The following is a 19,390-nucleotide window of genomic DNA, read 5'->3' on the forward strand; positions in this document are numbered from 1 at the left end:
GCGGGCTGTGGTGACAATTGCATGTAATATGATCTTGACCCAGGAGCAAAGTAACCTTGTGTACTTGGCTACGCCTCGACATGGCCAGCACATACACTGGGATAGATCTCACTTTGTACTTCTATCTATCTGAGCATAATATGGTCATGTAACAAGACCACGTGGACATCACCTTTAGTGGTAGACAATGGAGTAAACTCCCATATATAATATGTGTAAAGTGACTCTTTAGTTTTTCTTTATACCGTGCAGGATTCTGAACCTTCCTCTCTACTACTGTAAGCACAGGATCATTGTTTTGGCAGTCAGAAATGGTACGCACGTTTCCTTCTCATGGTTGCAGGGTTGTGTAATACAGATTGAGTGTCCTTTCAAGACGCACGCTCCTTGTTTAGTGTGTATAGAGTATGGTGGTGCTTGAACTTCCTCATGACAGTAGATTATTCCTTATTGTGGATTTTCAGATGGTCTTCAGAAAAAAATAGTATGTTTGCAGCGATTGGTTGCTCATGCAGGTTGCATAGTACAGATATGTCTAAACTCGGGCTGTATCTCCACCATCTCAGGCTACCTTTACTCTTTTGAAGACTCCGTCACAATGTCTTCCTGAAAATCAGAGGAAAAATTGCCAGTTTCAGTTTTACAATGATGGACACCTGATAGACTTCATTATAGTCAGTGGGGTCTGTCAGACTCCATGCGTTACCGTTATTTTAACAGTCCGCCTGTCCGTTGTTCTGGTCCTCAGAGAGGCAATGCTAGTATGAATCTAGTAATACTTGTTATTGAGTCCCACATAATGGTTGGCCACTCCATAGCTTGGTGATCTGTTTTTAACCATAACTTTTGCTGTTATTTTCATGTAAGTAAGCATCTATGTTTGCCTATTTTAGGTACACGCCTCTTGTAAAGAACTTCTGCCAAAAAAGTGTCCACTTGGACAGTGCAAAGTATCAGTAATTCCACCAACGGCCCTTAACAGCATTGACTCTGATGGTATGTGCGTGTTACTCCTTATAGATTGGATTGGTATTATTCTCTGACATATCACTGTAAATCAAACCTCTTCCTTCTTGTCTTCCCCAGGGTTTTGGAAAGCCACTTGCCCGCCCTCCTGCACCAGCCCCCTTCTTGTTTTTGTAAATTCAAAAAGTGGGGATAACCAAGGAGTGAAATTCCTGAGACGTTTCAAGCAGCTGCTGAACCCAGCTCAAGTGTTTGACCTCATGAACGGAGGGCCCCATCTGGGGTGAGAACAAGTGCCTTGTCTACACTTTCCATACTTTTGGTCATGTGATACTTTTATAATGTGTTTGTCTTTTTATGTAAAATTTTAATGAATGCAATGATTTTTTTTTCTTTCTCTAGTTTACGGTTGTTTCAAAAGTTTGACACCTTTAGAATATTGGTGTGTGGAGGCGATGGTAGCGTGGGCTGGGTGCTTTCTGAAATAGATACCCTTAATCTACACAAACAGGTATACACAGATTGTAGGGGTTAATTTAAGGTGGCCAAAGAGCATTCAGCTGATAGCTATTCCTCTAAACCCCCCCTTACACTTGCATGCTCAGGTTGGTGGAGCTTTTGTGTTCTTGGGGGAAAGGTGAATAAGCAATTGCCAGAAATTTGGTAGTGGTTTATCTCACTGTAGAGGAAAGGATCAGCCATGATGAAACTGAACACTCCTAAAAATTCTAGGCTGGTCACTTTGGCTGTCCTTAGTCTAATATGTATCACCACCTTTATGTAACCTCTGGCTACACAGCTGCTAACATTTGCATTACTCTCCTTTTTATAGTGCCAGTTAGGAGTCTTGCCCTTGGGCACTGGAAACGACCTGGCCCGTGTCCTTGGCTGGGGCTCTGCATATGATGATGACACACAACTCCCCCAGATTCTGGAAAAACTTGAGAGAGCTGGCACTAAAATGCTGGATAGGTGAGCTTGAAGAATTAAGTATTGTAAGATGTTTTTGTTTCTCACTTTAAGCAGCTGCGAAAGTGACAAGGAATTTGAGGCAGTCTTCCGCCTCATATGCCTATCCAAATTCTGACCCTGTGCATCCCAAGGTGGAAAGTCAAAGAAGAGTTTCAACTTTCCACCATGGGTTTAATTATGGATTACGCGAGGTTCACACTAGCATTTGGCTTTCTGTTCTTCGAGTCTGCTTGGGGACCCGAAAAATGGAAACCTAATCCTCTTACAAAGTGGTTGCCCACAGATCCCATGGATTATAATGGGGTCTCCTTGGTTTCTGCCCGGTTTCCACCTGAAAAATGTGGAAAGAAAAGTCCCGGAGTCAGAAACCCTGAATGGAGTGCGAACCCTGGTGTTAAGTCTGGGAAACAATGGAGCTAGTCTGCAGTGCTGCTAGTTTTGGAATCCATGGCAGGATCGAGAGAGACGCTTCTTTTTTCCAAATTTCTTCATGTGAACATACCCTAACATGTATTGGTTATTTTTTTAGGTGGAGCATCATGGTATATGAGACAAAACTTCCAGCTCGGGCCCCAGATCCTAGTACATCCACAGAGCCAAATGAGGACTGCGAGGTAAGTGTTCTCTGTTTTCCACTCTTAATTCTTCCTTCCATCCAGTCTGGATTACTAAGTCTTTCTGTCATTTACATTATCCAGGTGCAGCAAATCCTGGGCTATGAAGACTCTGTAGCTGCTCATTTATCGCAGATTCTCAGCTCAGACCAGCACTCGGTGGTTATTTCCTCAGCCAAGTAAGCAGCAAACTAAGCAACTGCAGCACTGCATTGTGTCTTTTCTAAGGGTACATTCACATGTAGAGGTTAAGATATGGTAAATATAGCATTGTGACTGCACTGGACAAAAAAAAAAAAAAAAATCAATCGTTATACAACCTCATTGAAAACCTTGGCCACACTACAAACTTTTTATTACCACAACTCATTTGCTACATATAAATATATATATTAAAATATATATATATATATATATATATATATATATATATATATATATATATACACACACACACATATATGTATGTATATACAGGTATATATAAATTTGGCCTTTGCCACACACTGTCTGATGTGAAGTCCCAATAAACCGGGTGCCTATGAGTGTACATTGATAGAATGCCGTAGCTCCTTGGTTTGAAGTATGACCTCACAAATTCATTCATCTGCAATGGGGAGGAAATTCTTAAAAGAATGTCATTTTACAGGAACCAGTCTTTTTATAATGACAGGCCCTGATAAGGGCTCAGCTGAACTTGAGTACACATTCCAAGTTTAACCGAACCCTTCTCAAGTGTGTCACACTTCAGTGCTGTCCCAGCCACTTTCCTCTATGTATTTCATTGTGAATGTGTGTGTGTATATATATATATATATATATATATATATATATATATATATATATATATATATGTATGAGAGACTGGTGACTGGAACATATGCATTACCATTTCTCCACCAGTGACTGTGTATGTGGAAATATGAGGTCAGCAGCAGCTGGGACTGGACTAAAGTACAGCACTTGCGTTTGTATATATTTATATACAGTTCTGTACAAAAGTTTCAGGAAAGCGTGAAAAATAGTGCAAAGTAAGAATTCTTAAAAAAAAAAAAAAAAAAAAAAAAAATAGACGTGTTAACGGTTTATTTTTGTCAGTTAACAAAATGTAATGTGAATGAACAAAAGAGAGATATAAATCATCAATATTTGGAAAACAAACCTAAGCTAGGTTCATATCTGCTTTGGAATCTTCTGCAGATTCCGTGTAAAATCGATGGAGAGAACAGTCCTGCACGGAGCGCTTTTCTCTCCACCGGTTTCCGTATAAAAACTGTGAGAACCCAGCGGACCCCATTAAAGTCTTTTGTTAGCAGACGGGCTCTGACTTTTGAATCTTCGAATGTCGGAGAGATGAGTACTAGTGTGAACCTAATTTGCATCGCTTAAACACACACACTCAAGGGTGTGTTCACACTGAGAAATTTGCTGTATTTTTGGGATTCCCATTCATCAGGCCTAATCAGGAGCAGGATGCCACCATGGAATACTGATGCATTGCGTTGGCATTCTGTTGCGGCTAGACCGCAGCAAAAAAGCCGGTGGCGGAATATGAAAAATGAACTTTTAAAACACAGACTATAGTAAGAACTGCGAGTATATGTATGTCTCACTCTATTCTGCTGTAGATTGGTTAAATATTGTCTAGTTTCTTGGCTTTAAAACAAGACCAAAATCCTAGCTCTAGGCACAATCTAGGCTGAACTAAAGTCTTAGTAGTAAGGATTTATCACATATTGTATATCACTGATTTTTTTTCTCTATACAAGAACATAAAAGATAAGCCCCTGGCAGAAAAAGCGTTACTGGTTCATGAATATCTTTTTTTTCGTGTACAGAGTTTACTGAAAAGCTATAGCTGTAATGGCCGTGGTACATAATACGATAGTTCTTAGTGGAAGTAGAAAGGGTTGCATTATTATTTACTGACTGTTTCCCTGCTGATCTATTGATCTTTTTTCCATAGAGTCCTGTGTGAAACAGTAAAAGATTTTGTGGCTCGTGTTGGGAAAGCTTATGAGAGAATGACTGAGAATTGTGAAGAATCTGAAACAATGGCAGGAAAGGTATGGTTTTATTCCACTATATTATCTAGCCATCCTATAATGTCAAATGTATTTGTCACTGATGAGTTTAGATTGGTAAAGGATTGGGTACATTTGGTAAAGAGGACACATTCTGATCTTCAAGCCTTCGCACTCCTACCACTCCAGTGTCTGGATTTCCCAAACTACTTGCTGTTAAGTTGTCTATCATTTTTATGCTCATGGGCTTGTCTGGCATTGCTGCAACTAGTTATATCTCATGATTGTGTGTATTCGATGTCCGCTGCTGAGCAATAGTTGTGGTAAAGGAGTTGTCCCGGATTAGACAAACATGGTGACTTTATCCCAGAAACAGGGCTATACATGTCCACAAGTTGTGGATGGTACTGAAGCTCAGGCTGGGTTCACATCTCCATTGGAGACTCTGTCCTAGGAACTGGATGGAGGACTTTTTCTCTACCACTTTCAGATTTAAAACGTCAGACACCTGACAAACCACATTATAGTCAATGGGGTCCGCTAGGGTCTGTGTGTAACCAATGTTCTAGCAGTCTGCCAGGGGACCTCAATGACGGAGACCATGGCGCCAGTGTGAACCTAGCGGCAGTTATAGTCATTTCATTGGAGCTGAACTGCAAACCAGACTACGTTTAACTATGGACAGACATGGCGATTTTGGAAAAAAGTAGATATGTGTCTTATCCTGTATAACTCCTAGTATTGATAAAGAATAGACAGACATGGGTAATGAATAGAGATGAGCGAACACTGTTCGGATCAGCCGATCCGAACAGCACGCTCCCACAGAAATGAATGGAAGCACCTGTGACGCCGGCCGGTCACCGGCAAAGTCAGTGTCACAGGTGCTTCCATTCATTTCTGTGGGAGCGTGCTGTTCGGATCGGCTGATCCGAACAGTGTTCGCTCATCTCTAGTAATGAAGTATGTGATTCCATAGGTAAAGACTCCTGTTGCAAAGTGATTTCTTTATTTCTGCAGTGTAATCTTCTGCGGGAGAAGCTTGACTCTCTGTTGAACACCTTAAATGAAGAGTCTCAGGCTACATCGGTTCTTCCTCAGCCCCCACCTACAATTAATGAAGAAGGAGAGGAGTCCTCCGAAACGACAGCATGTCTGGCAGCAATCACTCCTTCTCCAGGGCGGCAACAGAGTTTTCGGCCAAGGGAGCAGCTTATGCTAAGGGCCAACAGCCTCAAGAAAGCCATCAGACAGATAATAGAGCAAGCAGAGAAAGGTAAGGCAAAAATATCTTAAAGTAGAAAGGATTGAGCTCTGATCACATTGTTCCATACAGAGAGAAAGTATGAGAAAACCTGGTGCTCTAGATATTGTTCCATCTAGCCTGGATGTGATAAGAATAAAATCTTGCTTCCTGGTGAAAGTTCAGATATTGTGAGTTCAGCTATTAGACCAGGGACACACAGGCAGAACTGGCAGCAAGCTTGCCGGCTGCTGACCCAAGCAACATAGCTGCATATACTGTAATAATATGTGCAGTGCAAAGTGACCAACACAGCGGCTTAGTATGTCAATTATCTCTGCAGCTTTCAACTATTTTCATGCAAAGGTTACAAAACTGTGGGAAACACATTCCTGCAGGTGTCTGCCACAAAAATCACATCATCAGTTTTTTTTTGTGTGTGTTGGTTGCATTATAAGAATGTTACAAAAGGAAGTGTCCCCTGGTCTGGACTAGGGTTGAGCAATCGGGATCGGAAAAGATCGGATTTCGATCGGCGACCGAGAAAATTTCGCGATCGGAATTTCGACCCGATCTTTTCCAGCGGGATCAAGATCGGAGGTGATCTGAAGATCGGCTCAACCGTAAAAGTGACTTTTCCCATAGAGAAGCATTGACTAGGGTTGAGGATCGGGTTCGGAAAGGATCGGATTCCGATCAGCGATCGAGCAAATTTCATGATCGCGATCAGGATCGAGATCGGCTGGAAAATGATTGGAAATCGGATTTTAAAATCGATCTTGAAATCTCAAGATCGGCTCAACCCTAGTCTGGACCCTTCTACTATGAGCCAGAGCAACTAAAGGTCCCTTTATATAGACTGTTGAGCGGGAGAATGAACACTTGTATGAACAATGCTCAAGTGTAGGCTGATCATGTCATTTATGGGGGCGTAAAAATGCTCATTGTTTGACATGACAGGTTCCCATGTCACTAAGGGATGTGTTGCTGACAACAATGTACATTTCTCAGCGGAGGGACTGGATGAGTGATCATTTATTTGTGCACTTAAAAGTAAAAACAAGTGTCAATTTACGTTTTTATAACATCAATCGATGCTTGCTAATACCAGAAACCTGCCCATGTAAAGTGAGGCATAAAGACAGTCTCTGGTGGGCTTGAGGCCCTTTCCTATAATACTAGATTACAGAAGACTAACATTTTCTCTTGACAAAATCAGTTTTATAATAGAGGATTTGAGAAGTCTAAGAATGCAGCTGCAGATCCCATGTCAAAAGAGGTTGTCTTTATGGGGGATCCCCTGTTTGTTTTTTTGTGCCAAAGCCAGGAGTGAATTTAGCAGAATGGAGAAGTAGAAGAGCTTCCTTAATATTTCCCATTGGCTTTGGCTCTAAAAAAGTAGAAAAATCGACAACAATGTAATACAGCTTTTCCACAACTGGTGGTCTCAGCCTTATAGAGGACCTTTCACCACTTCACCTTCCCCAGTGCTTAGCATTTCTTAATAGGCACCACTCCAGTGATTTCAGTACAGCTGATTTTTTTTCTCTAGCCCCCACCCTGCCTGAGCAATCAATGGTGTTAGTTTTGATGCCTGATATTCTAGTTAGTCTCTATACTGTCCATTTATAAATTAGTTGTTTGATGCACCTGCTGGAACACCCATTGTCGCTTATCTACCCCCAGCGTAAAGATTTGCAGGTCCTGATGTGAGGCAACTACTGGGTGCCCTGAATGATACAGGTATAGTCCAGGTGGAGTAAACAATTTATTTGCATATGTATTTAAATTGGATTTCTTCACCTAAAATGACAATTTAACACAAGAAAGGTGTGTCCACTGTGTCACTATCTGGCCCTACAACAGTATAAGTGACTTCAAAGAGATTTTGGTGGTGGTAGACTCCCTTGAAACACAGCTCTGTGTCTTAGTTCACCTGTTTCTAGTTGTTATTGCATATTTGGATCCATTGTGCTGTGGAGTTTGTCACGTTTATGGTGTTGGATTCTTTATTTCTAGCTGTTGATGAACAGAATGCTCAGACTCCAAGCAGTGAAGATTTTCTCTTGCCCTTTGCTACTGAAGATGGCAAGGAACACAGCATTACAAGTACTGGAAATTTACATAGTGGGAATGCATTGCCAAGGATAAGAGGATCAAGTAGAGGTACATTTCCTTACTGTAAAGTTCTTACTGGTGTTTTTATGGGAACTACTTCTGATTTCTTTTTGGAAGAAAACAGATCACCTATAGATGTTAAGTATTGTTTAGGATTTCTATAGGCATTTCATCTTGCTATATGAGCAACTATTTTAATGTCAACCCTAACATAATGATTAAAATTCTGCACATAATTTATGGCGTGCACTTACAGTAGACTGGTAGAAGCCACATTATACAAGAATTCAAAGTCAAGCAATTATGCATATTATGGGATTTCTTCACAAACATATGGCCTGAATGATAGGTGTCATGTCAGAGGAGAATAATACGAGTCCATCGGGCCAAATCTTGGGGGTACGTTTATTGTGATGGGTGAACACGTTTATGCTCTTGAATCCCATCTCCCTAGAAAAAAAAAATCAGACTGCCATACAGAGTTGATATTGCCCCTCTACCTTGCCTTAGCTTAAGAAAGGGATAAAAGGGAATAAGGGACATCTCTGAAGTAGGGTCACACTTTTGCAGTTGTCTGCATGTAGGGTAGAGAACTACCCTAATTCCCAATCCCAGTAAAATCCTACCTGAGACGGATGCTGTTGCTTCATGTCTGTACAAATGGGATCACAATGTATATTGAAGAAGTTTTCTGTATTGACAAATTTACAGTTTAATTTTCAGGACTTTAGCTAGAAGGCAACTTGAGGTTAGTTGGGTTGAGCTATCTTCTCAAATCTTAAGATAACACTTGACACTGACTCCCTTGTACATATGCATGCTTGGATTAAAGAGAATCACTGCCTTACCAAATGGACTTGATGCTTTTCCTCCCCTTTCCCATTCCTCTCCTAATTTATTCTTCCTTTTCTACCACAACCACCTATCTGGCACTTTGCTTTGAATACTGTATAAATTAAAATATTGAAAAAGCATACATGCAGTTTTATAGGACTACTTCTACATGCAGTTCAGTACCAGTATGCATGAAGGATAGGAGAAGTGAGGGCGCAAGTGTCTATTGTGTCTGTACTGCTTTCCCCAGATTGCCACGTGCTGTAGAAAATTTGATGCTGTGTAAATAAAGGACACCACTATTGTAGTTTCTGGCTCTTTGTTACATGTTGTTTCTATACTTTGGCTGTAATTGCAGGTTTCAAGGGAGAAAAAAATTCCAGCAAAGTCAGCCTGTCTGCAGGAGCCACAGCATCACTTCCAAATGCCAACTCCCAAGGGGACCACGTGTACCCAAGTAAGATGTTCCTAGAAAGTTCATATGAATCTGATAAGGCCAAAAGCTAGCTGGACACCTCAGATAATTCTTGGTCACACAAACCACTATCTCGCCCAATTCCTCTCTACATGTGTGGCCAGACAAAGATATGTTCTGAGTATCGGGAAAGGAGAAAGATTATGTCACACTCCATGAGAACAAAAGAATCCTTACCTCCTGCTGACATCTATAATCTAACGAACGTTAGGGGATGTCATACACCAGGGTCGCAATCTATGACACTCCAGCTGATTGAAAACTACAACTCCCAGCATGCTGCATTCACATCTGTGGGCGTTCCAAGAACAGATGAACGAGTACACATGCTGAGTTGTGTGTGGGCTGGTAAGGAGTATAGCAGTTGTAACACAGCTTCTTTTCTTGTTTGCAGGCATGAGAGCTGGAATGACGTCATCTTTACCAGTAAACTCTCTCATGAACCGGCTCCTTATTAACGCTGATTCCTTCAGTACTGAACCTGATAACTTGTAAGTGATAAAAATGTCATAAGTTTGATAACTGAGTGAAGTAGAAGTTACTCACCTGATGAGTCTAGGGGCTGACTCCTACAAGCTCTTGCCATAGGATCAGTCTTTAGTGAAGTAATAAGGCTTAGTAGATTAGATACATTATCAGACTGTACTGCCGTTACCAGATAAATATATTGAGCAGGAGATAAGTCCTTGTTTCCTTTCCCTCTTTATCTATTATTATCTTTCATTTTTGATAACTACTGTACTTTATAATGGTAACTAGTGCCACATGACCCTAGACCGTAGTAATTATTGTTGGTGAATTGATGGGAAAGTATCCATAGGTCCACTTTTTAGTCTTTTTTTCCTCTCTTATATCAGTCTACGCCTGGTATCCTTTTTTTTTTTTTTTTTTTTTTTTATCTTTTTCTTTAAACATAGTCAGCTGTATTATATTATTCAAAAGCATCCAGTTTAACCACTTTCAGACTTCCCATAGAGTATATATGTCCGGAAGTGGTTGTGTTGTTCTGCAAGGACGTACGTCATTGTAGTTTTAAGCAGATGCACAAAATCATGCAGCCGCAGAAACGGGGAGTGGGCTGTTACTACAGCAGGAGCTCCCCTAGAGAAGGCAGGGAAGGTTTATTACCATCCCTGCCATCCCGATCGCTGTGTACACAGCTATAGGAGCCACCATGATGCGTCTCCCCTCTGACGCAGTAGTCACATGATCTGCCGGGAACAAAGGTTGTAAGAGCTGCTCGACTTACAGGACCCAGATCAGCTCTATAGTTATGGTCAGGAGGATGTATTCCTGCTAAATGTACCAGCCCCAGTTACAGAAGAAATCAACCTCTACCACAAAAAAAAGTGCACAGATGTCCCCAAAGGTCTATTATAATCTTATGGGGACACAATATAAATTAAATAAATAAAATAAATAAGTTCTTAGGCCCTTCTGGCACGGTGTGTTCGCCCTGTATGCTAAGGTGTGTGGCCGTACCACCAACTCCCCAACTGGCCCTTCTTTCAGTCATCCCTGGCAGGATTTCTGTGGTAAAGAAGGATCTCCTGCAACACTTTCTCATGGCTCCCAGGACTGTCATTCCCAGGCACTGGCAGAGCACTACTGCTCCTCCATGGTTGAATTTTTACAGGAGCTTTTTCTAATAAGGAGAATGGAGGCCCTGGAAGTGCATGATCCCTCCAATCACCCCAAATTCAATACGCTCTGATACAGCCCTCAAAACTGCACATACAAAAAACACAAAAATGTGTCTGGTCCTGAACCAGAAATTGACCCGGTACTGAAGTGGTTAATCCCCCCCCCCCTTCCCCAAGAAAAACACACACACACAACTTGTGGCATACGTTAGAGGCATCCATTGAGTTATTTTTTCTGTCAGATATTACCAGTTTTATTTTTTCTCATAATTTTCTATTTTTCCATATAAACAAATACAAGACAAATACAGTATTAATTCATGTTTCACTTAGCGTATGTTCACATGGAGTTTTTTGCCAGGTGGATTTTGATGCGGAATCCGCCTTAAAAACCTTCTGAAAAAACATCTCCCATTGATTTGAATGGGAGTAACTTTGCTTCTATTGTTCTCTCTCTCTCAGGCTGTGGGTGGGTATAAGGATAAGTTCACACGGTGGAAACCTTTTCTGCCATGTGACTTTTCCACGCAGATAGCTGCAACAAGATGCTGATGCAGTGCATTGGCATCTTGTCGCGGCATCCTGCTCTTGATTAGGCCTGGATGAATGGGCTTAATTGGGAGTGAGTCTCGAGCCGCGGAATCCGCATGAAGATAGGGCATGTTGCTTCTTTTTCCCGCTAGCGATTTTTTTTTTTCAGCCTGAGAGAGAGAATAATAGAAGCAAAGAGGAAGAATCCAACTAGTATGATCTGCTATTAGCTATAAAAAAATTAAAACAAGAAGAAAAGCATTTCTTTTCAGCCCTGAAGACCAAGTTCCCCATTTCCATTATACTGTGCTGATTGCTGAAGTTCCCATTTCTCTAATGCCTGGCAGTCAGCTGTTATTGCTAGAGAAACCCATATTCTGGCCTGCATTTCCCCTACAGTGATAGAAGTACATGTCAGTCATTGAGGTCATCAGTGTCAATGTAATGCACAGGGTCCCATCTTAAAGGGCTATCCAGGAATTATTCATTTATAACTTATTGTAAGGATAGGGTCATTAGTTAAAGATCGGAAAGGGTCCGACTCTCAAGCATCCTGTCCGACCACCTGTTTAAAGAGGCCTCAGTATTTGCATGAGCACTGCAACCCCTTCAGTACTGACTAACGTTGCCGTACATTTTTGTGCAGTGGCTGGTTTGGTGTCACAGCTCAAGCCATTTCTTGAATGGGACTGAGCTGTGATCAAGCTATGTGAGTGATGTCACATGGCCTGTAACGTGCCAGGCTAGTGGTGCTCAGGAAATCCTGCTGCTGCCTCAAGAAGGTAATCCTCGAGAGTCCATGGTGTCAGATCTAAGGATTGGTCATAAGTTTAAAAAGTCCTGGAAAACCCCTTTAAGAGGTTGCTTTGTTGTTGGCAGATAGACATAACTTCTATTTAATATATGATGGGTCATGGGCCGTGTTTCATATTTGGTGCTTTTCTGTTCCTCAGAGACTGTTACACAGAAAAGTGTGTAATGAATAATTACTTTGGGATTGGGCTGGATGCAAAAATCTCCTTGGATTTTAACAATAAAAGGGATGAGCACCCGAGGAAGTGTAGGTAAGAAATGGCTATAACATAAAACCAACTTCCAACATACTCCTGAAATGGGTCCTACGTTCTATTCATTTTACGTGTTTCTTCAATAACAGAAGTCGCACAAAGAATCGGATGTGGTACGGCGTGCTGGGGACCAAAGAACTTCTGCAGAGGACGTACAAGAACCTGGAGCAGAGGGTTCTTCTAGAGGTTCGTATGTGCTAACACTTCCTAACCTGTCTCCTCCTGTGTCTGTCCCTATTGTCTTTCTAATTCTTTGATCTTTGCAGCTAGGGTTGCTTGTGCTTGACATGACCAAAACAAACACGTCATCTAGTCTATACGTTACACAGTGTATACCGTTTCTGATCCTAGGTCAGCTTTGCTTTCTCAAACCCAATTTTAAGTACACAGTACTAATGCTGTATCATTCCAAATACTTGTATTCCCCATGGGGAAAGTCATTTATGATCCGCTATTTGTGGCCATCTGTATGTTTATTAGGACAAGGGGTGTTTGAGATAAAGATGTGATTTATAGAGGTGGAATGGGTGGTAAAGATGGCCGTGTAATAGAGGGACCTCTCCACCAAACACATATTTTTATTAAATATTCATGGCAGAAAGCAGAGCTGACTGGACAGGTTTACCCTTCTACATGTCTTGTGTATACACTGCATGTCTGTGTTTGCTCCTTGGTTTATGTTGTTTGGCTCCCTTTCTTAGCAGTGTTTATCTTCATCTTGCATGTCTCTGTGTCTGTCCCTAACACTGGTTGTGTCTGTCTCTCTTCTTTTAGATGTCTGTCTCTTTCTTTCTCAGTGGATGTGCGTGTCTACCTCCACTTACCCCAATGTCCCCCGCAGTGTGATGGGGTGCCTATTCCCCTGCCCAGCTTGCAAGGAATTGCAGTCCTGAACATTCCCAGTTACGCCGGAGGAACCAACTTCTGGGGAGGCAACAAGGAAGATGATGTAAGTTTCATGTGCGAGTTCAGACCCAGGGTCAGGATCGTGGGCTGTAATTCCAGTCTTCATGAGATTTTCTTCTGGTTTTAGACATTTGCTGCTCCTTCTTTTGATGACAAGATCCTGGAGGTTGTTGCTGTGTTTGGGAGTATGCAGATGGCGGTGTCCAGGGTTATCAAATTGCAGCATCATCGGATTGCACAAGTAAGACATTATGGAATAAAGAAACAAACGCATTAAAGGGTTTTTCAGGAGTTACATACTGATGGCTTGTCCTTAAAGAGGACCTTTAACCGATTTGGGCACAGGCAGTTCAGCGCACTGTCGGCTTTCCCAATCTGTGCCCCGGGTAAAGCGCTTATTGGTTCCAGTACCGTAGTTCTTTACAGTCAGAAGGTTGTTTCTGACACCCTGTCAGGTATGTCCTTCTCCACAGCAGCGCCTATCGCGCTGTACTGTGTGAGCGGGGAGGAACGCCCCCTCCCTCTGCTCACAGTGCTCGTCCATAGACGAGTATTATCAGGAGGGGAGGGGGCGTTCCTCCCCGCTCACACTGTACAGTGCAATAGGCACTGCTGTGAAGAAGGACGTTCCTGACTGACTGTCAGAAACGCCCTTCTGACTGTAAAGCGCTACGGTATCGGCATCAATAGCTCTTTACCTGGGGCACAGATTGGGAAAGCCGACAGTGCGCTGAATTCAGCGTACTGTCGGCTTTCCAGCAATATATAGAACTGCCTGTGCCCAAATCGGTGAAAGGTCCTCTTTAAGATACATCATCAGTATGTGATCGGTGTGGGACCCCTGCAGGTCAGCTGTCTTTAGAGACTGCAATGTATGGGTGAACGCTGCGGCCTCTTCACTCTATACCAGAAACTATGCATACTTTATGTACAGCTTGTGCTTGGCATTGCATCTCAGCCCCAATATCTTAAATAGAACTTAGCTGTAAATAGGCCACGTGACGTATAAAGTGACTCTGTTCTGTGAATTGGAAGCCAGTAGACTCCCAGGTGCTTCTGACAGTTCGAGCAGCAGATCTGTCAGGGCCTGGGTATGGGATCCCCCCAATCAGATATTGACGTCACTCTTGGAAATCTCCAGAAAAGCTGTGGTTTTTATTGCAGATTTAGCAGTGTTTATTTTTTGAACTGAAGCCATGGAGTGGATTCAGCAGAACGGAGAAGTATAAGTGCTTGCTTTATATCACCTATTCCATTTGATGCCATCGTTGGCTTCGGCATAAAAAATAAAAAAATCAGCTTTTCTGCAATGTGTGGCCTCAACCTAAATGTATTCTGACAAAGTATATTCTATATTTGATTCCTAATGAAACCTAGCATGAGCATCACTTCAGTGGACTGACCTCTCATCATTGTAGGAAATGCAGTAGGGGTTCTGTGCGAGACTTTTTTTCTGACATGCCTTTATTATTTAAGGTGGTTGTCCCAACATAACAAAAATCCCTTATCCATATCTGATCTCTGTGAGTCCCATCAGTCTTGAGAATTGGGGTCCCATGTCCCTCGTCTGTATGGGACGACAGTTGTACATGCCGCTCCTCCCTCCTTCAAATTCTACGAGACTGAGGAAAATAGGGAGCTATTCCTATCAGTCCTGTATAGAGATGAAGTGAGGTAGTAGCATACATGTTCAGCCTCTGACTCATTCTGATGGTTGGTGACCATGCAATATCTTCTGTTTTCATCACTTAACCTCTTGTCTGTGTTTTTTTTTTTTTACATGATCAATAATAAAAAACTATCATTTACATCATTGCCCTGTGGACTTATCTTGTAATGTTGTCCTCTAGTGTCGGACAGTAAAGATCACTGTGATCGGAGATGAAGGCATCCCTGTGCAAGTAGATGGAGAGGCTTGGATACAGCCACCTGGTTATATTCGTATAGTGCATAAGAACAGAACACAGACACTCACCAGAGACAGGGTAAAATGTCCAGGAACATGTATAATGATGTGATTATTTCATTAACATATTGTGCATACAATTTTTGTCTTTTTTATTTTTATTAATATTTTTTATTTATTTATTTATAATGAATACTGGTTCATCCAGGTCTCTCACATCTTTTTCCTATCAGGCCTTTGAAAGTACATTAAAATCTTGGGAAGATAAGCAGAAATGTGAACTTTCCCGCCAGACTTCCACTGCCTTGTCTCCAATCTCTTTATGCCCTGAAGCTCTATCTGAAGATGAGGCAGTCCAGGTCTCACGATTTGGCCAGGCTGCCGGTGCCCTAATTCACAGGTAAAGGTCCCCAGTACCCAAATACTTAATGGTACAGAATTTTAAATGTGCTGTACATGCAAACATACCGTTTTTGAGAGTGAGGAGATTCTTAGAGTGTCAATGTCTCCCCTTTCAAAATATCTATACACCTGTTCTAATGCTCAGTCTTCTGTTCTGGGACATCAGACCATGTTTCTGGCTGTGTTAACTTGGACAGGGCCGAGTTATGAGGATGTCCAGGAATGTTAGCGTATGTGACTGGAGTTTAACTTTAAGGGTGTTCAGGGACTTTTATAGTAATGACCTTTTCTTTAGAATAGATTTCCAGTATCATATCGGTAGGGGCTGGCTTCTAGCACCTTCATCAATTATTTTGATTCGCTATAAATGGAAAGACGTGCAGAACCATTATGGCCTATTTTGAGCACTGCCATACCTTGTTTCGGGAGCATACTGAAGCTGGCCCCCCACCAATCAGATATACTGTCCCAGCCTAAGGATAGGTCACCCATATTAAAGGCATGGAGAGCCCCTTTAACTGGACAATAAACCATTGTAAAATTAGAAAAGTTTACATCGGATCAGAATCTTTACATGTGATTTATCAGGCGCTTTACCACGATGTGCCAATATTTGTCTCTTGTTTGCAGCATTAAAGAAATAGCGGTTTCTCATGAAAGTATGGAGCAGGAGCTGGCCCATGCTGTAAATGCAAGCTCCAAGTCCATGGAAAAAGTCTACAGCAAGAACTCTGAGGTAAACGTTTCTTCATTTACCAGTCACTGTTTCAAGAATCATAAGGCATTTCTGCAAGGTAGCCAAGGTAGCTGGGTCTATGTTTATTGGCCTAAATTCACTTCTTCACATACAATGCAATCTTCTGATCAGTCATGTCAAAGAGCTCCTGTTATTGTCCTGATACTCATGTTTGTATAACATTTAGATATGGAAGATTATATCTATTAGAACAGGATGTATCCTGTCATGCTTGTAATGAAGGAAATAGTCCAGAAGATATCTATCTCTTTCTGCCAGGTTACCTCAGGTTAATAGCAGGTTAAGAACCAGTTTTAGGAGATACAGTGCCTTGCGAAAGTATTCGGCCCCCTTAAACTATTCAACCTTTTGCTACATTTTAGGCTTCAAACATAAAGATATAAAATTTTAATTTTTTGGTGAAGAATCAACAACAAGTGCGACACAATTGTGAAGTGGAACAAAATTTATTGGATATTTTAAACATATTTTAGAAATAAAAACTGAAAAGTGGGGCGAGCAAAATTATTCGTCCCCTTTAATTTCAGTGCAGCAAACTCCCTCCGTTCAGTTTAGTGAGGATCTCTGAATGATCCAATGTTGTCCTAAATGACTGATAATGATAAATAGAATCCACCTGTGTGTAACCAAGTCTCCGTATAAATGCACCTGCTCTGTGATAATCTCAGCGCAAAGAGAATCATGAAGACCAAGGAACACACCAGGCAGGTCCGAGATACTGTTGTGGGGAAGTTTAAAGCTGGATTTGGATACAAAAAGATTTCCCAAGCTTTAAACATCCCAAGGAGCACTGTGCAAGCAATCATATTGAAATGGAAGGAGTATCAGACCACTGCAAGTCTACCAAGACCCGGCCGTCCCTCATCTCAAACAAGGAGAAGACTGATCAGAGATGCAGCCAAGAGGCCTATGATCACTCTGGATGAACTGCAGAGATCTACAGCTGAGGTGGGAGAGTCTGTCCATAGACCAACAATCAGTCGTACACTGCACAAATCTGGTCTTTATGGAAGAGTGGGAAGAAGAAAGCCATTTCTCAAAGATATCCATAAAAAGTCTTGTGTAAAGTTTGCCACAAGCCACCTGGGAGACACCAAACATGTGGAAGAAGGTGCTCTGGTCAGATGAAACCAAAATCAAACTTTTTGGCGTAACAGCAACACAGCTCATCACCCTGAACACACCATCCCCACTGTCAAACACGGTGGTGGCAGCATCATGGTTTGGGCCTGCTTTTCTTCAGCAGGGACAGGGAAGATGGTTAAAATTGATGGGAAGATGGATGGAGCCAAATACAGGACCATTCTGGAAGAAAACCTGTTGGAGTCTGCAAAAGACCTGAGACTGGGACGCAGATTTATCTTCCAACAAGACAATGATCCAAAACATAAAGCAAAATCTACAATGGAATGGTACACAAATAAACGTATCCAGGGGTTAGAATGGCCAAGTCAAAGTCCAGACCTGAATCCAATCGAGAATCTGTGGAAAGAGCTGAAAACTGCTGTTCACAAACGTCTCCATCCAACCTCACTGAGCTCCAGCTGTTTTGCACGGAAGAATGGGCAAGAATTTCAGTCTCTTAATGTGCAAAACTGGTACAGACAAACCCCAAGCGACTTGTAGCTGTAATCGCAGCAAAAGGTGGCGCTACAAAGTAATAACGCAAGGGGGATGAATATTTTTGCACACCCCACTTTTCAGTTTTTTATTTGTTAAAGTTTAAAATATCCATAAAATTTTGTTCCACTTCACAATTGTCCCACTTGTTCTTGATTCTTTCCTAAAAAAAAAATAAATTTGATATCTTTATGTTTGGAAGCCTGAAATGTGGCAAAAGGTTGAAAAGTTCAAGGGGGCCGAATACTTTCACAAGGCACTGTAGTAGTAATAATAATAACTTTATACAGTGCCTACATATTCTGTAACACTTTACATATCAAAGGGTAAATGAACAGACCTTACAATGTGACAAAAAATTAACATAAACAATAGGAGTGAGGGCCCTGCTCGCAAGAGCTTACAATCTATAAGGAAACATGGAGACACAATAGGTAAGAGTGCTTCTTTGGTACAATGGTCCAGCCATATTTTAATAAAAATGGTTATGTAACTGAATTTGTATGAACCTGTCACCAGCCGCTGCCCGTGAATGTACAGATAATAAGTGCAAGGTAACGTGTAGATGTAGGCATCAGGTTCTGAGGAATTGAGTAGAAAGAATAGCTTAGTATAAGAATTATTGTAGTGTGCAGAGGTGTAGGACAATGTGACCATGTCGTGTGATAAGCCTGCCTAAACAGATGTGATTTTAGGGCATGTTTGAATCTGCTGTAGTTGGAGATTAATGTGACAAAACTTAAGGCTCCAATTTGTATAATTTACGATATATTCACTCTAGCATTGTTTCCATCCTTCGGGTCTGCTTGGGGACCCGAAAAATGGAAATCCTTTCCGCTTAAAAGTGGTTACCCATAGACACCATAGGCTGTAATGGGGCCCACCAGGTTCCTTCCCAAAATCAGCGGAGAGAAAAGTTCTGCACATTGCCCCACCTCCACTTTTCACCTTTATAAAAGAACTGCCCCTTGATCGGGCAGTTTGGTTGTTAATGTTGGGAATATTCATATATGTATACCCAGCTTTAGATTGCTGTCTATTGAACATGACTCACAATACACTTGCATGCTCAGCTCGTACAAGGACCAGACATGTTCCATTTAACATATCTGATCCCTCTTTCCCCCAATATGTCATCTGGGGAGATTTTTACCCCTGCATATAAATAAGATGATCAGCCAGCCCTGCTGTAATTGATGGATTCATCTGACATTCATCTAATGTGTATGGTGTATGACCCTTTTAAGCCACACAACTCCATGTTAAAATGAATGGCTGTCAGTCTTGTAAGATGTCATACAGTTCAGCTTCC

General features: G+C 41.6%; 1 protein-coding gene across 2 annotated transcripts in view; it reads left to right on the forward strand.

Moving 5' to 3' along the window:
• Nucleotides 1–19,390, forward strand: part of DGKD (diacylglycerol kinase delta) — a 66,725-nt gene that overhangs the window by 39,880 nt on the left and 7,455 nt on the right. For both annotated transcript variants that reach the window (XM_075268949.1, XM_075268950.1), the window contains exons 8-25: nt 894–996; nt 1,087–1,249; nt 1,369–1,477; nt 1,799–1,938; nt 2,468–2,552; nt 2,637–2,731; nt 4,519–4,618; nt 5,597–5,852; nt 7,839–7,985; nt 9,130–9,228; nt 9,641–9,737; nt 12,374–12,484; nt 12,577–12,673; nt 13,329–13,436; nt 13,521–13,634; nt 15,244–15,378; nt 15,533–15,699; nt 16,332–16,437. In XM_075268949.1, the coding sequence (XP_075125050.1) occupies nt 894–996; nt 1,087–1,249; nt 1,369–1,477; nt 1,799–1,938; nt 2,468–2,552; nt 2,637–2,731; nt 4,519–4,618; nt 5,597–5,852; nt 7,839–7,985; nt 9,130–9,228; nt 9,641–9,737; nt 12,374–12,484; nt 12,577–12,673; nt 13,329–13,436; nt 13,521–13,634; nt 15,244–15,378; nt 15,533–15,699; nt 16,332–16,437 (2,232 nt within the window). The remainder of the gene's footprint in view (nt 1–893; nt 997–1,086; nt 1,250–1,368; nt 1,478–1,798; nt 1,939–2,467; nt 2,553–2,636; nt 2,732–4,518; nt 4,619–5,596; nt 5,853–7,838; nt 7,986–9,129; nt 9,229–9,640; nt 9,738–12,373; nt 12,485–12,576; nt 12,674–13,328; nt 13,437–13,520; nt 13,635–15,243; nt 15,379–15,532; nt 15,700–16,331; nt 16,438–19,390) is intronic.

Source organism: Leptodactylus fuscus, chromosome 3 (assembly GCF_031893055.1).
Source record: "Leptodactylus fuscus isolate aLepFus1 chromosome 3, aLepFus1.hap2, whole genome shotgun sequence".
NCBI lineage: Eukaryota > Metazoa > Chordata > Amphibia > Anura > Leptodactylidae > Leptodactylus > Leptodactylus fuscus.